Source organism: Herpailurus yagouaroundi, unplaced genomic scaffold (genome assembly GCF_014898765.1).
Source record: "Herpailurus yagouaroundi ecotype Mexico unplaced genomic scaffold, PumYag 67793, whole genome shotgun sequence".
Classification (NCBI taxonomy): Eukaryota; Metazoa; Chordata; class Mammalia; order Carnivora; family Felidae; genus Herpailurus; species Herpailurus yagouaroundi.
This window is the reverse complement of record NW_024420586.1, coordinates 10,641,694-10,661,442: the sequence shown is the minus strand read 5'-3', so window position 1 is coordinate 10,661,442 and position 19,749 is coordinate 10,641,694. Positions and strand designations below refer to the sequence as shown.

Below are 19,749 nucleotides of genomic sequence, written 5' to 3'. Positions count from 1 at the left end.
TTCAGAATATTCTCTCTAGTACAAACCTCTGCCCTAAACTCTAGACCTGTATATCCATCTTGGTATTATAGATCGCTACTTAGATAGGTAATAGGCAACTGAAACTTCACATATTTAGATTTGAGTTCCTGTCAAACCTATCCAACACATTTTTCACCATATTTATTCTCGCCAACTCATTCTTTAATTTTCTCAGGCCAGAAACATTTTTTAATATGAAATTTATCGTCAAATTGGTTTCCATACAACACCCAGTACTCATCCCAACGGGTGCCCTCCTCATTGCCCGTCACCCACCCTCCCCTGCCTCCTACCCCCCATCAACCCTCAGTTTATTCTCAGTTTTTAAGAGTCTCTTATGCTTTGGCTCCCTCCCTCTCTAACTTTTTTTTTTCCTTCCCCTCCCCTATGGTCTTCTGTTAAGTTTCTTAGGATCCACATAAGAGTGAAAACATACGGTATCTGTCTTTCTCTGTATGACTTATTTCACTTAGCATCACACTCTCCAGTTCCATCCACGTTGCTACAAAAGACGATATACACAATGGAATACTACTTGGCAATGTGAAAGAATGAAATATGGCCTTTTGTAAGGCCAGAAACGTTAAAAGTAATCTTGGCTCTTCTCTTTCTTTACCAACATCTCTCCTAACAGATCTGAAAGGTAGTCTCTGCAGATCTACATAAGCCACCAATGTTTTTCTGTGTGAACCCTGTTTTTTTTTTTAATTTCAATTACATGAGGTCCACTTTTAGACCTCTTGATACTAGTGGGTCCTTAAGAAATAAATTAATACATTTGCCTGTCTCTGTAAATAGGTTGTCACCCTAAAGAGATATTAAAACTACTCTCCTGATGATTACAGAGGCCAAATGTTAAGAAAGAAAGAAAGAAAGAAAGAAAGAAAGAAAGAAAGAAAGAAAGAAAGAAAGAAAAAAGTGCTGTCTCTTCATCTGTTTACTGCTGAGGTATAAGTATGTATTTTTTAGCCAAAAATATTAAGCTAATGAAAATAGGTATGTGTGATATTAAATAACTTATCAAATTACTGTTAGTCATAAGAGTTTTGATATATCCAATTTACTGAGAAGTATATAAATTTTCTGTAAAAAAAATAGCAAACTGAGAATCCACCTCTTATTCTATAAAATACTTAAAATAATATTTACCTCTCTTTTTTCCTAAACTGTCCATAAACTGCAAAACTTAATGCTTCATTTTTTTCCAAGTTTTTACTTAAATTTCATTTAGTGAAAATACATTATAATATTAGTTTCAGGTGTAGAATTTAGTGATTAAACACTTACATACATCACCTGGTGTTCATCACAAGTGCCCTCCTTAATCGCCATCACCCACATCATACTTTAAAAAGTATGGATTTATTTGTTTCTACTAGCTGGATTTATTTGTTCCACTGCTGTTCATTCCCTTGTTAATTACAGTTGCCTTGTTCAGTTCCTGGAGGGGCAACTGTGAGGTTAAATTGAGGTAAAAGAGGAAATGGTCAGTGCTAAAGTAGAAGCAGTAAATGTGAATTATTCTTCAGGTTGTTGCGTGACAAGAAATGGTAACTCTGTGACGGGATGGAGGTGGTGACTAATAGGGTGGTGGCACTCATTTTGCAATTTATAAATGTCTCAAGTTAACTCTTTGTACACCTTAAATTTCCACAGTGTTATGTGCCAGTTATGTCTCAATATAGCTGGGGATGAAAGATAATTAGCATATCTTTGAAAATGAAAAAAAAAAAAAAGTTTGGTGAGGGAAAAATAAGAAGGGCCAGTAACTTGAGTAATGAATCAGTATTTTACTGACTTTCAGGACAGTGAAGATTTCTTTTAAGCTTATTTATTTTGAGAGAGAAAGCGCATGTGCGCGCACGCAGACACACACACGTGCGCGCACGCAGACACACACACACGCGCGCGTGCGGGAGGGGCAGAGAGAAGGGCAGACAGAATCCCAAGCAGGTGCCAAGCCATCGCCATCAGCGCTGAGCCTGATGTGGGGCTTGCACCCAGAAACAGTGAGATCAAACCTGAGCCGAGATCACAAGTGGGATGCTTAACCAACTGAGCCACCCAGGCACCCCACGCGGTGAAGATGTAAACCTGTTTGTAATAAGAGGAAGAATCCAGTAGAGATATTTACTTAACATGTAAAAGCAAGGTTTACAGAGGAGGGTATATGAGCAGAACTGGAATGATGGACTGTGGAAGCAGAAGTGAGTGAATTGAGATAATATGAAGATGCTTTTGAAGTGAAGAAAGTTTACTCATGGAAGCCTCCATACCTGAGAAGGAACTACATCTTTTATAGGTCCTATAGTATTGGTGGTTTGAAGAGGTGGGAATGGGATAATAGAGAACTGGTACTTTTGAAGAAGTTAGAGTGGAAAACATTTGCAATAGATGCTCTTCTGTTGTAAAGAGCAATTTAAAATAAGCAGAAGTGTTAGCAAACAATATCGTAAAGTAGTAGTCCACAAAATGGTTTGCAGTGTGAACGGTTGTAAATTTCTTCGAGACTTTTCTGCAAAGTACTAATGTAATTTACAGTGGCACACATACAGACACATGGACAATCAAAAGGCAAGGTACTTTTATTCCATTATCATCAGGCAGTATCTCCAGGATAAATCTGATTATATCTTGAAACAACTGAAAGACTGGGGCTGGGAATCTTATTTTCCAATTACATTCACATTTGGAAGTCGTTCATTTGATATTCATTTTCCTTCCACTAGTATGTCACTGTGTCCTGGTGCCTCTAATTTGAAGTTCATGCTTCTCTTAAATTCCTCTACCTTATCCAATTTAGCTTGGATTCGTATTTCAGTCTTCTAGCTATTGGCCATTTCCTCCAAATTATGGTAATTAGGATCAGCTGCTTAATTTGTGGGGGTCCAGTGCAAGAAGAAAATGCAGGATTCTTGTTCTGAAATTAAACTTCAAGGCAGTGACAGCAAATCATCAGAGCGAGCGTGAGACCTAAGCATGGAGTCCTGCATGATCGCACAGGTCGGTATGTTGCTGACACCAGCCCTGATTGTCGGCTTACATATTTGGTTAATTTTATACCTATATTGCTTTCAAAATGAGTCAGAAGTTACAGAATTAGACGTATTTCTACAGAACAGCATTGTTTAAAAAGATTTCACTGGGGATGATGAACCAATGATAAATACTTCAGAAATTTGAAAGGTAGAATTGAAGAGATTGAAATCTTAGTGTCTTAATAATGAATATAGCTTCTAGGATTACATTTTTTTTTCATGTTTTGAATTTGGTGCTTTGTCTCCTTACAGTTGAAGAAAGGATATTGGATATGTTGATTTTTGACTTTCCTAGGTTGAATGATCTGTGATAAAACTCTTACCTTTTTTAAAAACTGCAATGTAAGCAGACTGTTAGGCCAAACACCTGTGTTCAAGGTGACTTCATTTTTGAGCTGAGTAGTGGACTACGCAAGTTCTTTTCATAATAATTTTAATTGAATAATTGGACAAGAATGGTGGCATTTTGAGGGGAAAAATCCCACCTGTGTAATATTTACACATAGATAATAAATTTCATAGCCCTGCCCTCATCAATGTAAGAAAAACAGACAAGACAGTTTATCCTTCTGTTTTTTAGTTAGAAAATAATTTTTATCTTTCTCTATTTGCTGTATCTTTTTTATTATCTAAGAAAGTATTGTCTTTTACCTTCCATCAATTTTGTGAGTTACCTTGATTCTTGATTTTAATAATGTTTTAGTGCACATCTTGTATTTTGAATTTAATTATCTCTATAGACACAGGAAATGAAATATTATGTAACCTTCACAAGAACAAAGGTTGATGGAAATATGTTTCATTTGTATTTTAATCATTATGAATCATGGAGATGTATTTATTTACTGTATTTTGTAGGTAGTAATTCTATCATTATCTTTAAATATGATTTACCCTAGTTCAATAAATAGTGTTTTCTTGGCTATTTGCACAGACATTTCTGAAATGTTTTGTAAGACATTAGTTAAAATTTTCTTGTGTGTAAGTATACCGACTATAACGTGTTAACTTTGATTCAGACACCTAGGTCACAGCAGCACACATACACTTATGTCTGTTTGCATAAATATTTATATATGTGTATATGTATATTTATATTTCCGTATATGTATATACAACACATGCCTTCTATTTTACTACCTAATTAATATTTAAATATTATATACTCACTCTAGGTAAATTGTTGTTTGCTTTGGGAAAGCATTAAAATATTTATGAATGAGTTTGAACATATACATTTAAGGGTATCTCACCTTGAAATTTCTTAGAATTTGGTGGTTGAACTCCTTCCTTTAAAGTTTGAATAGCAAGGGGTGCCTACGTGGCTCAGTTGGCTAAGCGTCCAACTTTGGCTCAGGTCATGATCTTGCGGTTCGTGAGTTCAAGCCCCTTCTCGGGCTCTGTGCTGGAAGCTTGGAACCTGGAGCCTGCTTTGGATCCTGTGTCTTCCTCTCTCTTTCTCTACCACTTGTTGGTCACTCTCTCTCTCTCTCTCTCTCTCTCAAAAATAAATTAACATTAAAAAAATTTAAAGTTTGAATAGCAAAAGGAGATAATGTATAAATGAAAAACATCTGATGTTAAGGTCTAAAACTTAATCAGTTCCAAAAATGAGGTCAGTAGTATGGATTGGTGAATTCACATTTTAGGAATTAATTTTTGAATAGATAATTCTCTTTTAGTTTTATTATCTGTTTACTTTTTCATAAAAATTCCTGGTGTTTTTCTCTTTGTTTTAATGAAAGTTATATATAGCTTTTACTTATGATCTGTTACAATTTGCAACTAATATATAATTTATATGGCATAAAATGCCATTCTCAAGGTATATGTCCATCTGTTTCATCTATCTTCCTTTTAGCCCTCTAGGCTCTTAAAAAAATTTTTTTTTTAATGTTTATTTCTGAGACAGAGAGAGGCAGAGCATGAGCGGGGGAGGGGCAGAGAGAGAGGGAGACACAGAATCCAAAGCAGGCTCCAGGCTCTGAGCTGTCAGCACAGAGCCCGATGCGGGGCTCGAACTCACAAACCGTGAGATCATGACCCGAGCCGAAGTCGGTTGCTCAACTGACTGAGCCACCCAGGTGCCCCCCTCTAGGCTCTTTTAAAACTGATTTTTTTTCAAGCCACTTCATAGATTTTTGGGTTGAATGATCTAAACTGTTGTTTAATATTCAGACAAATCTGGCTGAAATTACTTGTACATTTTTTGTTTTTAAAGAAGGATGGGAGAGGGAACATTCAAGAACTTTTTTTTTTTTTTTTTTTTTTTTTTTTTTTTTTTTTTTTTGGCAATGTGTTCTAGTATCTCAGGGCAATTCTTGTATGGAACGAAGAACAAAAATATTTACAAGTTCATCAAGCTCTTTCTTATGTCATAGAATGTAAATATTCATTAGAGAGTTTGCATTAAAAGTATCCAATAAAATTAGAGAATTGCTTTACTGCCTCTACCTTACCAAGTTTCATGTTGTTTTCAAATCTACCTTGAGAAATGGCTGGTAGTACTCCACTTTTCCTTTTTTTGTTGTTGTTGTGAGCCCAATTAATTGCATTTATCTGTCATTATATAATTCTTATTTATGGCATCTTTCACATTTCATCAAAATCACACAGATGGCAGAGCATAGGAACGTTACTCTCCACATACTCCCTGCCAACTCCTTTGAATTTCTCACTTAGTACAATTTGATTGAGAATGGCAACAGTATTTTGAAAATTTCCTCTACAATCTGATGATTATTTAGGTTTGAGAACTCTGGCCTTGACCTTTACCTGATCATGAATTGTTTAAGGCACTTCCCTTTGCCAAGGTGCCCAGTGTCTCAGATGCATTCCTAGTGGACCATCAACTTTTTCATGTGCATACAGTGCTCATTGGAGCTGAGTGATCACTTTATTCCAGCGATGAAGCTCATTTTCAATTCCCAAACAATTACGCAGAGAAGGGGGAAAAAGTAGTTGTCCTTCAAGGCTACATTTCCCTGCTGGAGTAGAAGGAGCACTTTCTAGGATGTCATAGCAAACTTTGGATGGCATAGAGAGTACATTGCTATGTTTCCCAATATGCTGCCACTCTCTCTGTCCCAGACCAAAGCCTAGATGGAACAGACAGTGCCTGTGGGACCAGATTGGAAGACACTAAGCGGTCCTGCATGACTGCCATAGATACTGTCTGCAGCTTAATCTTCAGCTGTATCTGACTTAGGGCAAGTGCAGTAATGCTACAAGCGAGGGTCCACCACCAGAGGCCTCCTTCCTCCTCTCTTAGTCCACACAACCTCGGTGCACTGGGTGTCATGTCCAGATGATAGTTAGGTGCCACTGGGGAGAGGAGATGGAAGTGAGAGGAGGTTGAGAAACAGTCTATGTCTATTTCGGCCAGTTTACTACCTCCAAAGAGCATTCAGTGACAGACAGCCATGGCCTGTAACAAGGAATCAGATGTAACAGACCACTTTGCCAGGGTTTATCTGTTCCCCGTGTTTACATCAACACGTGAATCCTCTTTCTGCGCTCCCAGTATACTGCTCAGGAATTGTACAGTGTATTTGGCAAGCAAAAGAAAAGCAGCTGTTCCCTGCGTCTTGCTCCTGCTGTTCAAGGTGCACATCCCAGCCAAATGAATCACATAGGAGCCAACGACCCTGGCAGGAATTCCTTGCTACAAATCTGCAGTCTTGTCTATCTTATCTACTTGGAGAACAAAAGGTTTGAAAGCCTTATAATAACCTTAGGATAAAATAGTGCTCGGTGCAGCTACGGAACTAGACCTGAGGAATTACTCAGTGTAATAAGGATAAGTAGGGTGACAGGAAGCCATAAACACACTCTGTCTTACACACTTCAGCTTCTTTAGAACCATGGTGATCATCTGGAGTATTTGTGATAAATAAATACTGTTAATCTTCATACATACGGAAAGAATCAAAAAGGATCATCCCAGACATCCCAGGAGAGAAGAGTAGTAGTTTTCGTTTCTCAGATACCACTTCTAGTTGGCAGAGTATAATTTCACTCCACTGATGACCGACTGGACAGGCCGACAGAGTCCAGAACATTTTATTTCAAGGAAACCTCAACACTAGCCTCAGACCGTTATGGGCCTCTGTCACAGTAAAAGGAATCTAGTGTAGATCTCTAATGTACCTCACAACAGAACCGTATCAGATTCTTGGGACCACATTTGAGACTACCTGACTGAAGACTGACATCTGTTTTATAGGCAACCCTTGTGTCATCTTTACTTGGTCTATAAAAGGTAGTGTGATAGATCAGCTTCTCACACATCATCTAAAGTCGAGGAGGTCAGAAAGGCCTGAGTGGAGAGATTGACTAGTGCCAAAAGGCCTTTCCCTCTGAGATTTCTGTCGCATTGTTGTGCTGGCTAGAAATCACTGCCCTTATGTAAGGAGCACCAAGGACTGTGTCATTCAGTGACAGGCTGACACAACTCCCAGTCTGTACACTTGGTCTCACTAGGTTCTCCCTGACTTGAAGCCTTCTCTTCTTGGGTGATTACCTGCATACCTCAGCACGGAAGCACCAGCAATGGTTTTATCAACGGTGATGCCTTGCCTTTTCTGTACCTACACTTGAACTAGGAAAAAGTCACTGTGTCTTTGGCTTCCTGAGATAATAGAAGCAATTGCCAGAAATCAGCTAAGTTTCTCAGTGGCTACATTCCTACTTGTGTTTCTCATCTCTACTTACTGCTTCATTCAACAACTTGATTATACCCCAAGATTTGGATTTTTTTCTTTTCGGTAGATTCCATGAGTTACGTAGACGTGTATTCTCAGTCCTGATTCAGTTTATCCCTACACTCTGATTCTGTCACACCATTGTGTACCAGAGCACTATTCTCTGACATTTTAGTTAGTTACAATATCAATAAATTATTAATTGCCTAAAGTTTCGACTTTCATATTGTGAGCGCATGTGTAATCGGGGAGTTACCTTTGCCATTACACCAGAGAAGCTTTGCTGACCAGGATGGCCTCTGAAGTTACCTTGAAAAGGCCAGGATAAGATGAACTCTGTAGGTTCCTTCTAGATTTACTGTATTATAGTTCCAGCACTTTCTTTTTGAAGCTGAAATAATGCATTGGTTTGCTCCTGCCAGCGTGGAAGACCAATTTTATTTGTCTACCCATGAAGATGAATGGATGCAGCAAAAATCCAGAAATGTCTTAGATATATTACTGTACAGCTCATTGACCATTCTATCAATGCTTTACTTGAAAGTGATGGCTATCTGATGTCAACTTCCATTGATAAAGTGATTCCCAAACATTGCTTTCAAGTGTGCTTCCTTCAGAGGTCACAGAAGCACTCCAGTGACCCACAGAGACCTGAAACAGATGAAGTTCCAACTAACCATGACCCCGGTGGTTTCAACGTTTGTAATCTTTTCCTGTAAAGGAAATTATAGAGAGCTCATTGCACATGGTTTGAGGATTTTTCTGCCCAGTAGTTTTAAACCAAGTGATATTAAAAAAATATAAATCTCGAAGATACTTGTAAATAATGTAACATTGTTTTATATTTAAAGAATATGTATACAAACACTTGTGCACATCTGACTAATTATTTAGAGCCTGAATCCCTGTCATGTATGCTAACAAGCATGCCACAAAAACTAATTGTGTAACTCCCCATAAGAGTTAAATCTAAAGTGGCTTAAAGCAACATAGTTTTTTTATTTGTTTGATCTTCCTTGTCCAAGGAACAGTGTGTGGAACCTCCTTTCTTTAGGAAAAAGTATGACAGACTAATTTGAAAACAAACGAACAAAAAAGGCAACAAAGAGAAGCTTTTGAAGGTTGCTTAGACAGTGAGTAGTTGAAAATTGTCCGTTCTGCTGTACATTATCTTCTTTCCCCTCTGCTTTCCTTTTAATCTCCATTTAATTCCCTTTGGAAAATACTAGTTGGATTCTTCTTGAAAAGCCTTTCCTTAGCCTGCTGAAAGCACACTGAACCATCTAGGAATGTTGTATGCAACTCTGGGCGGATCTACTATTTTCCTTCCACCCTACAAAGTCATGAAAAATGAGATGTTTATTTCTCATCAACCCTAAAGAGGTCTGAGTCTACAGCGAGGCCCAGGGTGTGCCTCAAATTTTAGCTTTTATAAGGACGCCCTCCTGCCAGCTCTGAACAACTAAAAGTTAAGAGAACGTGTTTGTGAGACAAACAGAAGGTGCCTCGTGGTCCTTAAATAATTCCTGACCTTTTCCTGCCATGCCTCCTTAATGACCGTCAAATTATCCTTCAGAAACTTTAATTGGCTGTTCACTGAAATTGTCCATCAGTAGGCGAAGCATTGCATTTGATAGCATCAGTTAGTCCACACTTGGGACATTGGTAGATAGTGTATAAAACAAGGCATCACTGTATCTTTATAAGCCTTTTTTGTTCAATATGTGAAGTTTATTGTCAAATTGGTTTCCATACAACACCCAGTGCTCATCCCAAAAGGTGCCCTCCTCAATACCCATCACCCACCATCCCCTCCCTCCCACCCCCCATCAACCCTCAGTTTGTTCTCAGTTTTTAAGAGTCTCTTCTTTATAAGCCTTCTAATCATGCCATGCTCCCATATTTCTCAGTGTTTCGAAGACTGTTCCTAGGTCCTTCATGATCTATCTCTTCATGCCTTCCATAAACCATTTCCTACCTTTCCCAAGATCACATTCTAGCTGTTCCTCATATCCATCTTTTTCCTCTGCCTCTACTTCGGTTTATCAAGTGTTGAGTTCATCAACCATCACAGCAGTTTTCTGTATAGTTTGAACCAGGTAGGACAGAAACATGAAATATTTTGCTTCAAGCTGATGATTGTTTCATCTTTCTTACTGACATCTTGAATAGATCCCATTGCTTTCCCGTTTCTGTGAAATTAAAAAGTTAAAGCCAGTTTAGTTCAGCTTAAAATTTCAATCTCATATTCAGTTTAATGTTCTTCTGCTGTTCCATTTCAAGCTTAAACCCTGGCCTAAGTGATGTGCAGTACAAGAGGAGAGTGATCAGGTTCCTCTCTACATCACCATCACTTTTCCTTACCCCATCTGTGTCCCATTTTTCTCCACTGGCAGAAAGAAAAGTGGCGAAATTCTCCTGGTAGCTAGCGTTTTTGTGGTGTTTTGTATTTTATATAGCAAGGACACAAGCACTGACTTTTTTGGGGTGCAAGTGTAGGTTCTTTAAGAGGTCTTACAATAGTTCCTGCGTCTTCCCAATTCTTTGATGAGAAAAACACGCTTAGTGAAAATATCTTCAAGCCTCTTCATTGTGGAGTACTCTTGCTCCTGAAGCATTGTTTCTGCTAGACCACTCAAATATGACTGCCTTTTTCCATCCCTACTTGATCTATGGAGACTTTTTTTTTTTTTTTTTTTTTGCCACACCAGGGTTTAGGAAGCACAGCTGCCTCCGCTCCTCAGTATACCATCATTTCTAATTTATTTTCCTTTATACCTACTTACGCATAGAAAGCAAATAAAGCATTTAGCTGCATGAGCCGAGTCCAGGTTTGTAATTAGATGCCATCCCAATTTACTCTGGACTCCCAGACTCTATGGGTAGTAGACCTGGAGCTTCCTTAACTTGCTTAGGGTAGAGAGGTTGAAGTACCACTGTTTATTCTTCTTTGAGGAGTTGACCAATGATGTCATCACACTGTCTCCCTTTTTGGCCATGGATTCAGGCTATGATTCTCTTCAAAATCTACCTGGAGTGTTGGAGTAATGATCTTGGTGGAGTAATGAAAGAAGAGCCAGCTTTCCTACCTCTCATGTAAAGTTTTCTGAGATAAAACTTGTTATCTCGATCTCTTAGAGAGGAATTTAGGACTCACTGTTTTCAGTTCAAGACTGTAGCTAAAATTCTAAGATAAGAGAGCCCATTGCATTCATGACCATAATGATGGAGCTTCAGAGTAGCTCATAAGTTGCATAAGAGTTAGGAGGAAACAGCTAATGGAAATGGGTGAAGGGGCAAGGGCGATACAGGCTTCAAGTTATGGAATAAGTAAGTCCTGGCAATAAGAGATACAGAATAGGCGCTATAGTCACTGGTATTTAATAGCATTGCGTGTTGACAGATGGTAGCTACACTTGTCAAATCACTGTGCTGTATGCCTGAAACTGATGTAACATTGTGTGTCAACTGTAGTTCACTGAAAAGTGCTCTCCAACCCACCAAAAACAATTCAGTCAAATTGAGTACTTTTATGACTTGGTATTTGAGCAAATTACAACCACTCTATTGGTAACAAAGAAACACGAAAAGGAAGTAGTTGCATTAATTTACTGGTGTGCTGAACGTGAGACTCCAGAAAATAGAACTTTTTGGTCAAGGACAGTCTGTGTGAAGTCAGGTGAGGTTGCTAAATAATGCAGATCCGTGGCCTCTCTTTGCTCTCCACATTAATTTCTGAAGAGCCGTGGGAGTAGGACCTGTTTTTAGCACATCTCTTTCAGGACTCCCACCTTCTAGCCACTGTCCATGAGAAAAATACTTAAGTCGTTGTTCTGTTTTCTGCAAGGTAGTGGCATTCAAAGTGGGGCAGTTAATGTTCTCCCCCAAGCAGAAGCTTCAAGAATTAGCGGTTGCTTTATTTGCATCAAAATTTGAGAAATAGTTTTCTTTAGTTCATGTACTACTAAAATAACTCAAAGAAATGAGGCCTAATTGAAGAATGGCTATCATATTTCATTACTTAGGGAAAAGAAAATAAAACAGTGATGGAAGTGAAAACATTTTACATGTGTGGGTCTAAATGACAAATACTTAGAAACAATAAATCATTGTGTTTTTTTTTTTTTTACTACAAGATGATCATAAACCATATTGGTTTTTTTTAATGAACCATCTGACATGTCTTCTTTCCCTTTTCTTAGAAATTCTAATGAATACAATTTAAAGAATCCCTAGGTAATTTGTCTGCACAAAGAGCCTGAATGTTTTTTCCCCATAAATTAGAGCAGAATGGGCAAGGATCTGCAATTCTCTAGAAAATCCACAGTCCAGACTTCTGAAAAGCCAAGTGCATCTCAAAATCCCAGCCCACTAAAAAGAATCCGTTTTTTGGCATAGGGCCAACGAAAGGGCAAATTTTACATTGTTAAGCCTGGATCTACTGTATACTTTATGAAGAAAAAATTGAGAGCTGCTTTTGCCTGGCACATAGTAAGGAACCAAGGAATATTTATTACATAATTGGATAAAAAAAAAAGGTTTGTGCAAGATGCTAAGATATCAAAGTGCATCTTTTGCACAGTCATGTTTTCCTTTCCTCAAGACTTATATCACTCTTGTACCCCTCCACAAGGGGTTCCACAGCAAACGGCTTCCTCGTGAAAACCTCCTCTGCCCACTAGGTCCCCCACAATCATAGCCAGGCATCAAAAATTATTCCCCAGTTTTCTGCCTAAAAAAAAAACAAAAACAAAAGCAAATCAGGTAAAACAATAACATACTCATAAAAGAAGAAACAAAATAATGACAAAATCTCTCCCCTTCCCAAACCCATATCCCACAGATCCTGAAAGGAAATTATATTTGTGGCCTCAAACTAACTCATGTTACAGAATGAATTAAATTTCTTGGGAATTTCTCTTCTGGCAGTTTTTTTTGTAATCCATACATATATTTTTTAAATTGGTGGAGTATGCAACCAAGAGAAGAATTGCATCAGTATAGGATAGGGAATTTTGGGCAAAAACACTTTCCTGGCACTTTTTAATTCCTATCATGTAGATTGTTTTTCTTGTTTCTTTTTTTGGCTAAAAAATGTTTCATCCTTGCATTCTCCTAGATTTTTTTCTCATTTGGTTGTTATCTCCTATCGTGAGAAACTATCTCCGAAATTCACTTCTGCAACATATTATGTGCTTAATAAGCATCTGCTGCTGGCTAGAAAGCTTAACTATATGGGAAATAAATCTTTATAATTTTCACAGAAGTTCTTATTTTAATAGGAAAAACACCCATATTTGTAACTTATTTGCAGTCAAGTCAACTTATTTGCAGTTGCAAGTGACTTGCAGTCAAGTCTGTTATTTACTAAATGAAATAAAAATTACTGTGTTGTATAGCCACTTTAATAAGTATATCAGGACATATAGTTCCTTAAATGAGTGATGATTTGTAGAAAGCTATTGGGATAATGTGTGTAATGTGTTTCACTATATTTAACCTGCATTCATATTTTAAATACCTTTCTTTATTTTGGTTCAAATTTCCACTTTTTATTGCACTTGAGAAATTTATTCTTCCAGAATGAAAAATTCATTTCTCCAATTTCTTAGCCATGTCATTCTCTGATTTAAGTGTTTGTAGTATTGAAGCACAAAGGTTATTACTTAAAACAGAATAGGAACGTACAAAACAATTCACTGTGGAGACAACTTTCCGTTGCCAACAAAAATTAGTCAGCTTTTGATTTTATACTCCGGAAAACTTTGAAGAAATAATAACAATATATTTTCATGTATATTGGTTAGTTTAAATAAGTTTTCCTTGGATTTTTCTGAAAACCAAAAGAAAATTTTGTTATGTTTTTATCTTCGGTACCTAACCATCATTATGATTCACTTTTGTACTTTTATATTTTTGCCGTTGATTTCCAACCTTTCGGTGTGTTTCTAACTCTCCTCATACTTGCTACTTGTGTTCATCTATACGATTCCTCTTACTGCTGAGAGGATTAGCTGAAGACATGATACAACATTTTAAAACAGTAGTTGAGCCATATTCTGGACCAGCAAGTAAAAAATGATTATGGTTCAGATCTTCCTACCAGCTCCAATCAGTGAGACAGCACAGATTGAGTGGCCAGAGGGTCCTAGACAATCCACAGGCCTGGCATCCCATCAGGGTTTGACCAACAAGATGTTTAGAAATAGAAGGCGGCTTATGCCATCATTAGTTCAAAGAATTCTATAAGCTTAGATTGACATCAGGTCTTTTCTCTCTCTCAGAAAATCAAAGAATCCATGTAAATCAGTCTCTCTTACTGACTGCCAGGCCAGGCAAACAACCAACCTACCTAAGGTCAACTCTTCTGCTATCATCTCTTAGGTCATTTTATTTATTTCAATCCATAGAATCTCCTGACTAGAAGAGGTTAGATTTCTAAATATAATTTTGGGGCTAGACATGTTGTTTAACATTATGCTGTATTATATCCTATTATCTTAAAGCACAGGACAGTAGGTTGTTTTTGCCTTCAGACGGATAAAGGATGAGACTTAAACAATGCCTGAGTAGGCAGTTACTGTGTGCTGTGATTGGAAGCTTTCTCCAGCCACCTGTCACAGTGGTGAAACTTTATCATTAGGGATCCATTTCTCTGCAGAAAGTCTGGCTAGGCTACAGACATTCTCTTGTACAATACAGACAGTTCTGATTATAGCCATGAGCAGTGTTAACTGAATTTTGATTTGATGTAACTTCTAGTTGAAGTTTTGACTAAAGAAAGGGGAAACAATATTTGAATTAGACTACAGGGCAAGATCTTGGTCACTGACTTGGATGAAGTGTTTTAATAGAAGTAAAGTTTTCTTTAAATAATGGTGTATTCTGATACTTTTAATTCCAACACACACACACACACACACACACACACACACACACACACCAAAACAAAACAAAACAAAACAACAAAACTGGAAGAACTTTTCTACAGACAATATTTCTGTCTGGTGGCGACCTGTTCCCCAATTTCTTTTGTAAATCCATTTTTCAACTATTTGAACTCTTCTCTGTTTTCCCTATCGAAAAGCTTTGTTACACCATTCATTCAGTCATGAACAAAAGTATTCGTCTTTTTTTAGGAACTGGTATTGAGCAATGAACAAGGCACCCACAGTCTCTAATCACATTGGTACTTAAAGTCTGAAGTAGGGTCAAAAAAAATTAATGGGAAATTACAGTGTTGTGTGATACATGCTGAGCCAGCAATACAGAGTACAACGGAGAGCATAGGGTGTCAGGGACAGCCACCTGGTGGGGGAGATGTCCACATTTCCAAGGTAAGAGTTAAAGGATAAAGGTGAATTAGCCAATAACAAGAAGTTAGGGTGGAGTTGTTTGAAGAAAGAAGAGTAGTATGTTTAGGGCCAAGTATCAAGAGGGACATCGTGCATGTTCAGGAATGAAAAGTAAAATTTCTCTGTAGCTTGAGCACGAAGTAGAAGACACCAGCAAGGACTATGAAAGAACTTTAAAGCCATATTAAGGAGTATTGCATTGATCCTCAGGAAAACGAATACTCACTAGGGGATTTTAAGCAGAGAACCATGATTGCATTTTAGAAAGAACACACCATAGCTACATTGCAGATGGGTAATGATCGGATAGGATACCAGCCAAAAGCATGTACTGTTTTTGAGGCAAGAGGTGATAATGACCTCAACTAGAGTAATGACAGTGGTGTTGGGGTGGGGCAGGGGGTGGAAGAAAAGGATGGAATCAGAAAGTATTAAGAGGTAGAAGAAAGGTTCGGGAATTGATGGATTAAACACAAAATGGTGAACGGCATGATAGAAGAAGTGGGAATATTCAGAATTAAGCCTAAAAAAGGCAGTGAATAATTGTAAGTCACTGAAATAGGGAAAAAAGTACAGAGGGAGAGCAAAAACAAGTTGGAGAGGTGATAAGTAGGTGAGAAGGGGACGCAGAAGATGCCGATATGTGGTCCTAGTGCTGTTTTGGTTGCTGTGGGATGTCCATGATGCACATGAGGAGATCGAGGGAGAGATCTGGACTGGAGACATAGTGTTGAGAGATGGGAGCGTTAAGAGGGCTCAGCGCAACTAAAGCTGTGGGTGGAATGAGAAAAAAGGAAAGCCAGGGGCAAAATCCTGAAGATTTCCTGTACTAATAGAAATACCGACAATGTCTTCCCGCTCCTGCCGCAGTGCAAGACCTTGGTCCAGACCTCTTAGCCTTATTCACCGTTGAGTAACACTGTGTTCCCAGTTGGCCTCCTTAAAGAATAATGGTATCTCTAATACATTTTAAGCTTCAGAGCCAATGTATGTATTCTTTTTTCCTTTACATATTTTTTTTGAAGTATAGTTGGCACACAATGTTACATTAGTTTCAGGTGTACAGGGTAGTGATTTGACAAGTCTATATATTAGGCTGTATTCATCAGAAGCAGGGACATTTTTAAAACCCCATTCATGGTGTGTGGGAAGGATAGTTCTCTTGTACCAGGTAATCATGTGTACACATCGTGTTAGAAAGAAAAAATACTTGGTATGATGCATAACTTAAGGAATTCTCATTAAATTCCTTGTCCCATTCCTTACTTTTAGAACTCTTCTTTTAAAGGTGAACAGATCCTTGAAGGGAGACTGTGCAATCTGTTCAGCATTGCTATTTATATTTGGAAAATGTTAAATTATCTTAATCATACCTATAGTAACAGTCAAGATTAATTGCGGCTATATTAGGATTACTTATTTGTTCCGCCTCAGCAGTAACACAGATCCAGTTGTGCAAGTTATTTCCATAATCAAATTGTGAAAAAAAAATGGCGGAAAAAGCCCATGGAAAACGGGTACAAGTCATATTTAAAATAAATCCATAACCAGATGACTATGTGAAATTCTCCTTTTGAAAAGGAGCTGATTCTGAACAGATTGTCTATGTGTCTCACTGGTGGAAGTGGATTATCCATCTTGAATTGGATTGTGATGACGATGACCCTATTCTAAGTAAACCAAATCTCTTGAACTATGTAATGAGATCAGGAGGAACATTCGGTCTGAGAACGACAGATTGCAGTGTCCAAGATGCTTTCACTAATGTTTTTTTCCACCCTCTTTCCTTGATGTGCATAATTCTGTGGTTTTGTCCTACCTATATTCCTGATCCTGTAGTTCTGTATGCTAATTCCTTTTTTTTTTTTTTTTCTCATTCTTACTCTTATTTGTGTAAGCAGAGCTGAATGAGTGGCAGGAAGCTGCGGAATCTATCTTACAAAAAGGTGATGGTGGAAGAATCTAGAATCTTCATTTACTTTGCAGCTGGGTTGCAGAAAAACTACCACGAGTAAGCATTTCACTGATTCATTCTCACTTATTTTCTTTAGGCTGTGAGGAGGCAAAAGTTGCTTGAACAGAGTATCCAGTCTGCCCAGGAGATCGAAAAATCCTTGCACTTAATTCAGGAGTCCCTCTCATCCATTGACAAGCAGTTGGCAGCTTATATTGCTGACAAAGTGGACGCAGCTCAGATGCCTCAGGAAGCCCAGGCAAGTAGACTGGGAATGAGCTACTGTTATTGGGTGTATTATCTGAACAGGACATTGCTGAATTTCTGAGTTAAAATTTATGCGGCTCATTGTACGGAGGGTTATTTCATTGGCTGATTTGAGTATCTGGAGGTACGGGGAAAACAGAGCTCTAGGATAGTACTCTAAGCTTTATTTTTGAAAATATATGGTGGCAGAATTTAAAACAGATACTTAAAAGATAGGGAAATGTCATATGGAAGTCTGTTGTTTCTCAGTATTTTCAGACTAAAGCTAGAGGGAAGCCTTAGGAATGTAAATTGTAAACAAATTAGTTTTAGTGGTACCACTAAAAATGCAGCCTCAAAAAATTCAGTCTCAAATATTTTATTATCAGCTCATCTCTGTTATCTTGGAATCATAATTTATAGGATCTCTATATTCTACACTTAATGTATTGCAAGTAGTTAATAGCAAAATGTTTGAGATATAAATTTGCATTTAATTACTAGTAATCATACCATATACACTCACATGTACTCACACATCCCACTCTGTTCAATCCGAACTGTCCCAAGCCAGATTTTCTAGACTGAGAGTTAAAACAGTAATGGAAATCAATCTAAGATCCCTTTATACTTTATAAATTTAAGCTATACCTCAATTAACTTTTACCTTGGAAAGTATTTTTTAAAAGCTGCAATTCTATTTTTAAATAACATTTCAACCTATGTAAAGTATGGTAGGTATTATTTATTTCAGTATCTTTGATATTTTCTGATAGTAATGTAGCTACTTTTCAGATCTTAGGTACATATTATGAACCTAACAGCCAAGGATGACTCAGAGAAGTATGTTATGATAGGAGGGGCATTAGAAGGTTATATACCCATCCCAAAGGCCCTCTTTGCACTAACTGGTGTAAATACCCTAGTATTCTCATTTTAAAATGAATTTTTGGATTAACTCTTGGATTTATAGGTCGTGGTTATAGTGCAATTACAGTGCACTGAGTCATAGTTAAATTGGTGTCCAGAACATCATTGTACACAGTAGCATGGGACACTTTACCATATTGTCAAATTCTGACCAAAGAAGTCCCTGAGAACACGGGGCAGAGTATAGGTGGTTTCGATAGAGTTACCAAGCCCAGGGCAGAGGGGTTCCTCAGTGCAACAGGGGATGAAGAAGATGTGGTTTGGGGGAATCCTGTTGGCAGAATCCTCGTGAGTCACATAGGAAATTTTATAGGCAGGCTTTAGAAAAATGCATGTCAGGAATGACATAAATTACTGAGTTGGGAAGGACTACATGATTATAAACTAAAAGCAGAATAGAATCGATTCTTTTTTTAATTTAGTGACATAAACTTGGAGGAATGTTTGATTAAAGACTGCTCATAAATTTCTGAATATAATTAAGGGAAACTTTGAACAGTATAAATAATAAACATTAAAAGTGAACATTTGTACTATAAAATATATAGTTTTTTAAGGCTTACAGAATGGAAGTATGAGTAGCAAATTTGCAACAAGCAATAGCTGTTATTGTTTTAGAAACAAATGGGAGCTTTTAGGAAAAAAAAAAAAAAGCTTGTTTCGTTGAAAAGGCTGTGGATCCTGAGTATTTTAACTGAGATATAAATCCAGGATTCCATAAACATGAATACAACATACTAGTTTTTAATACCATAATAGAAAGTGTTTGGTTTTCTCCACTAAAAAAGCTGTAGTAAAAATGTTTTTAATTATCACAGTTTGAAGTACTTGGAAATAACAGCACACATGTCAACTAAGAAATTTCAAATCTACTTGAGAAAAGGGATTTTAGAGCACTAACAGGCTCAAATCCGTTTTCCATGAATTTCTGGTTGCACGGGCATTTTCAAGATACTTCTCGACTTTGAATTCCGCCACTGGTAATATATAATATTGGAAAATGCAAGCCTCCTGAAAGCTATTGAAACATTCTTCTCCAAGATATTCTTTTAAGATGACAGCTAGTGAATTGTTTTCTGGAACAGAGTTATCAGGTACTCAGATTTACTTCAAGGATTGCATTTCCTGAAGCTTGATTTGAAACTCTCTTCAAAGAAACAAGTAGAAAGTAAAGAGGTTGTCTGTGAAGTAAGAACATAAGCAGAGTTTGTCAGACAAAGAAGCCACTAAGAATGCCACCAAAATGACATTTTTTTCTTTGAGTGTATATCATGGGGGCTAATTTTAATGGTTTATATTAATGCAAAACAACTTGTCTCTTTAAATTTTCATCAGACTTCATTGCTAATTAAAAGATTCCGTCGGGGGGGAGGGGGGGGGAGGCGCCTGGGTGGCTCAGTCATTTAAGCATCCGACTTCAGCCCAGGTCATGATCTTGCAGTTCGTGGGTTCGAGCCCTGCATGAGGCTCTGTGCTGCCAGGTCAGAGCCTGGATCCTGCTT

The 19,749-nt window shown here is 37.6% G+C and overlaps 1 protein-coding gene across 1 annotated transcript in view; it reads left to right on the top strand.

Moving 5' to 3' along the window:
• The window catches only part of DMD (dystrophin), a 2,039,083-nt gene that overhangs the window by 762,937 nt on the left and 1,256,397 nt on the right, over positions 1 to 19,749 (top strand). The window contains exon 30 of the mRNA XM_040468816.1: positions 17,169 to 17,330. Coding sequence (XP_040324750.1) covers positions 17,169 to 17,330 — 162 coding nt within the window. The remainder of the gene's footprint in view (positions 1 to 17,168; positions 17,331 to 19,749) is intronic.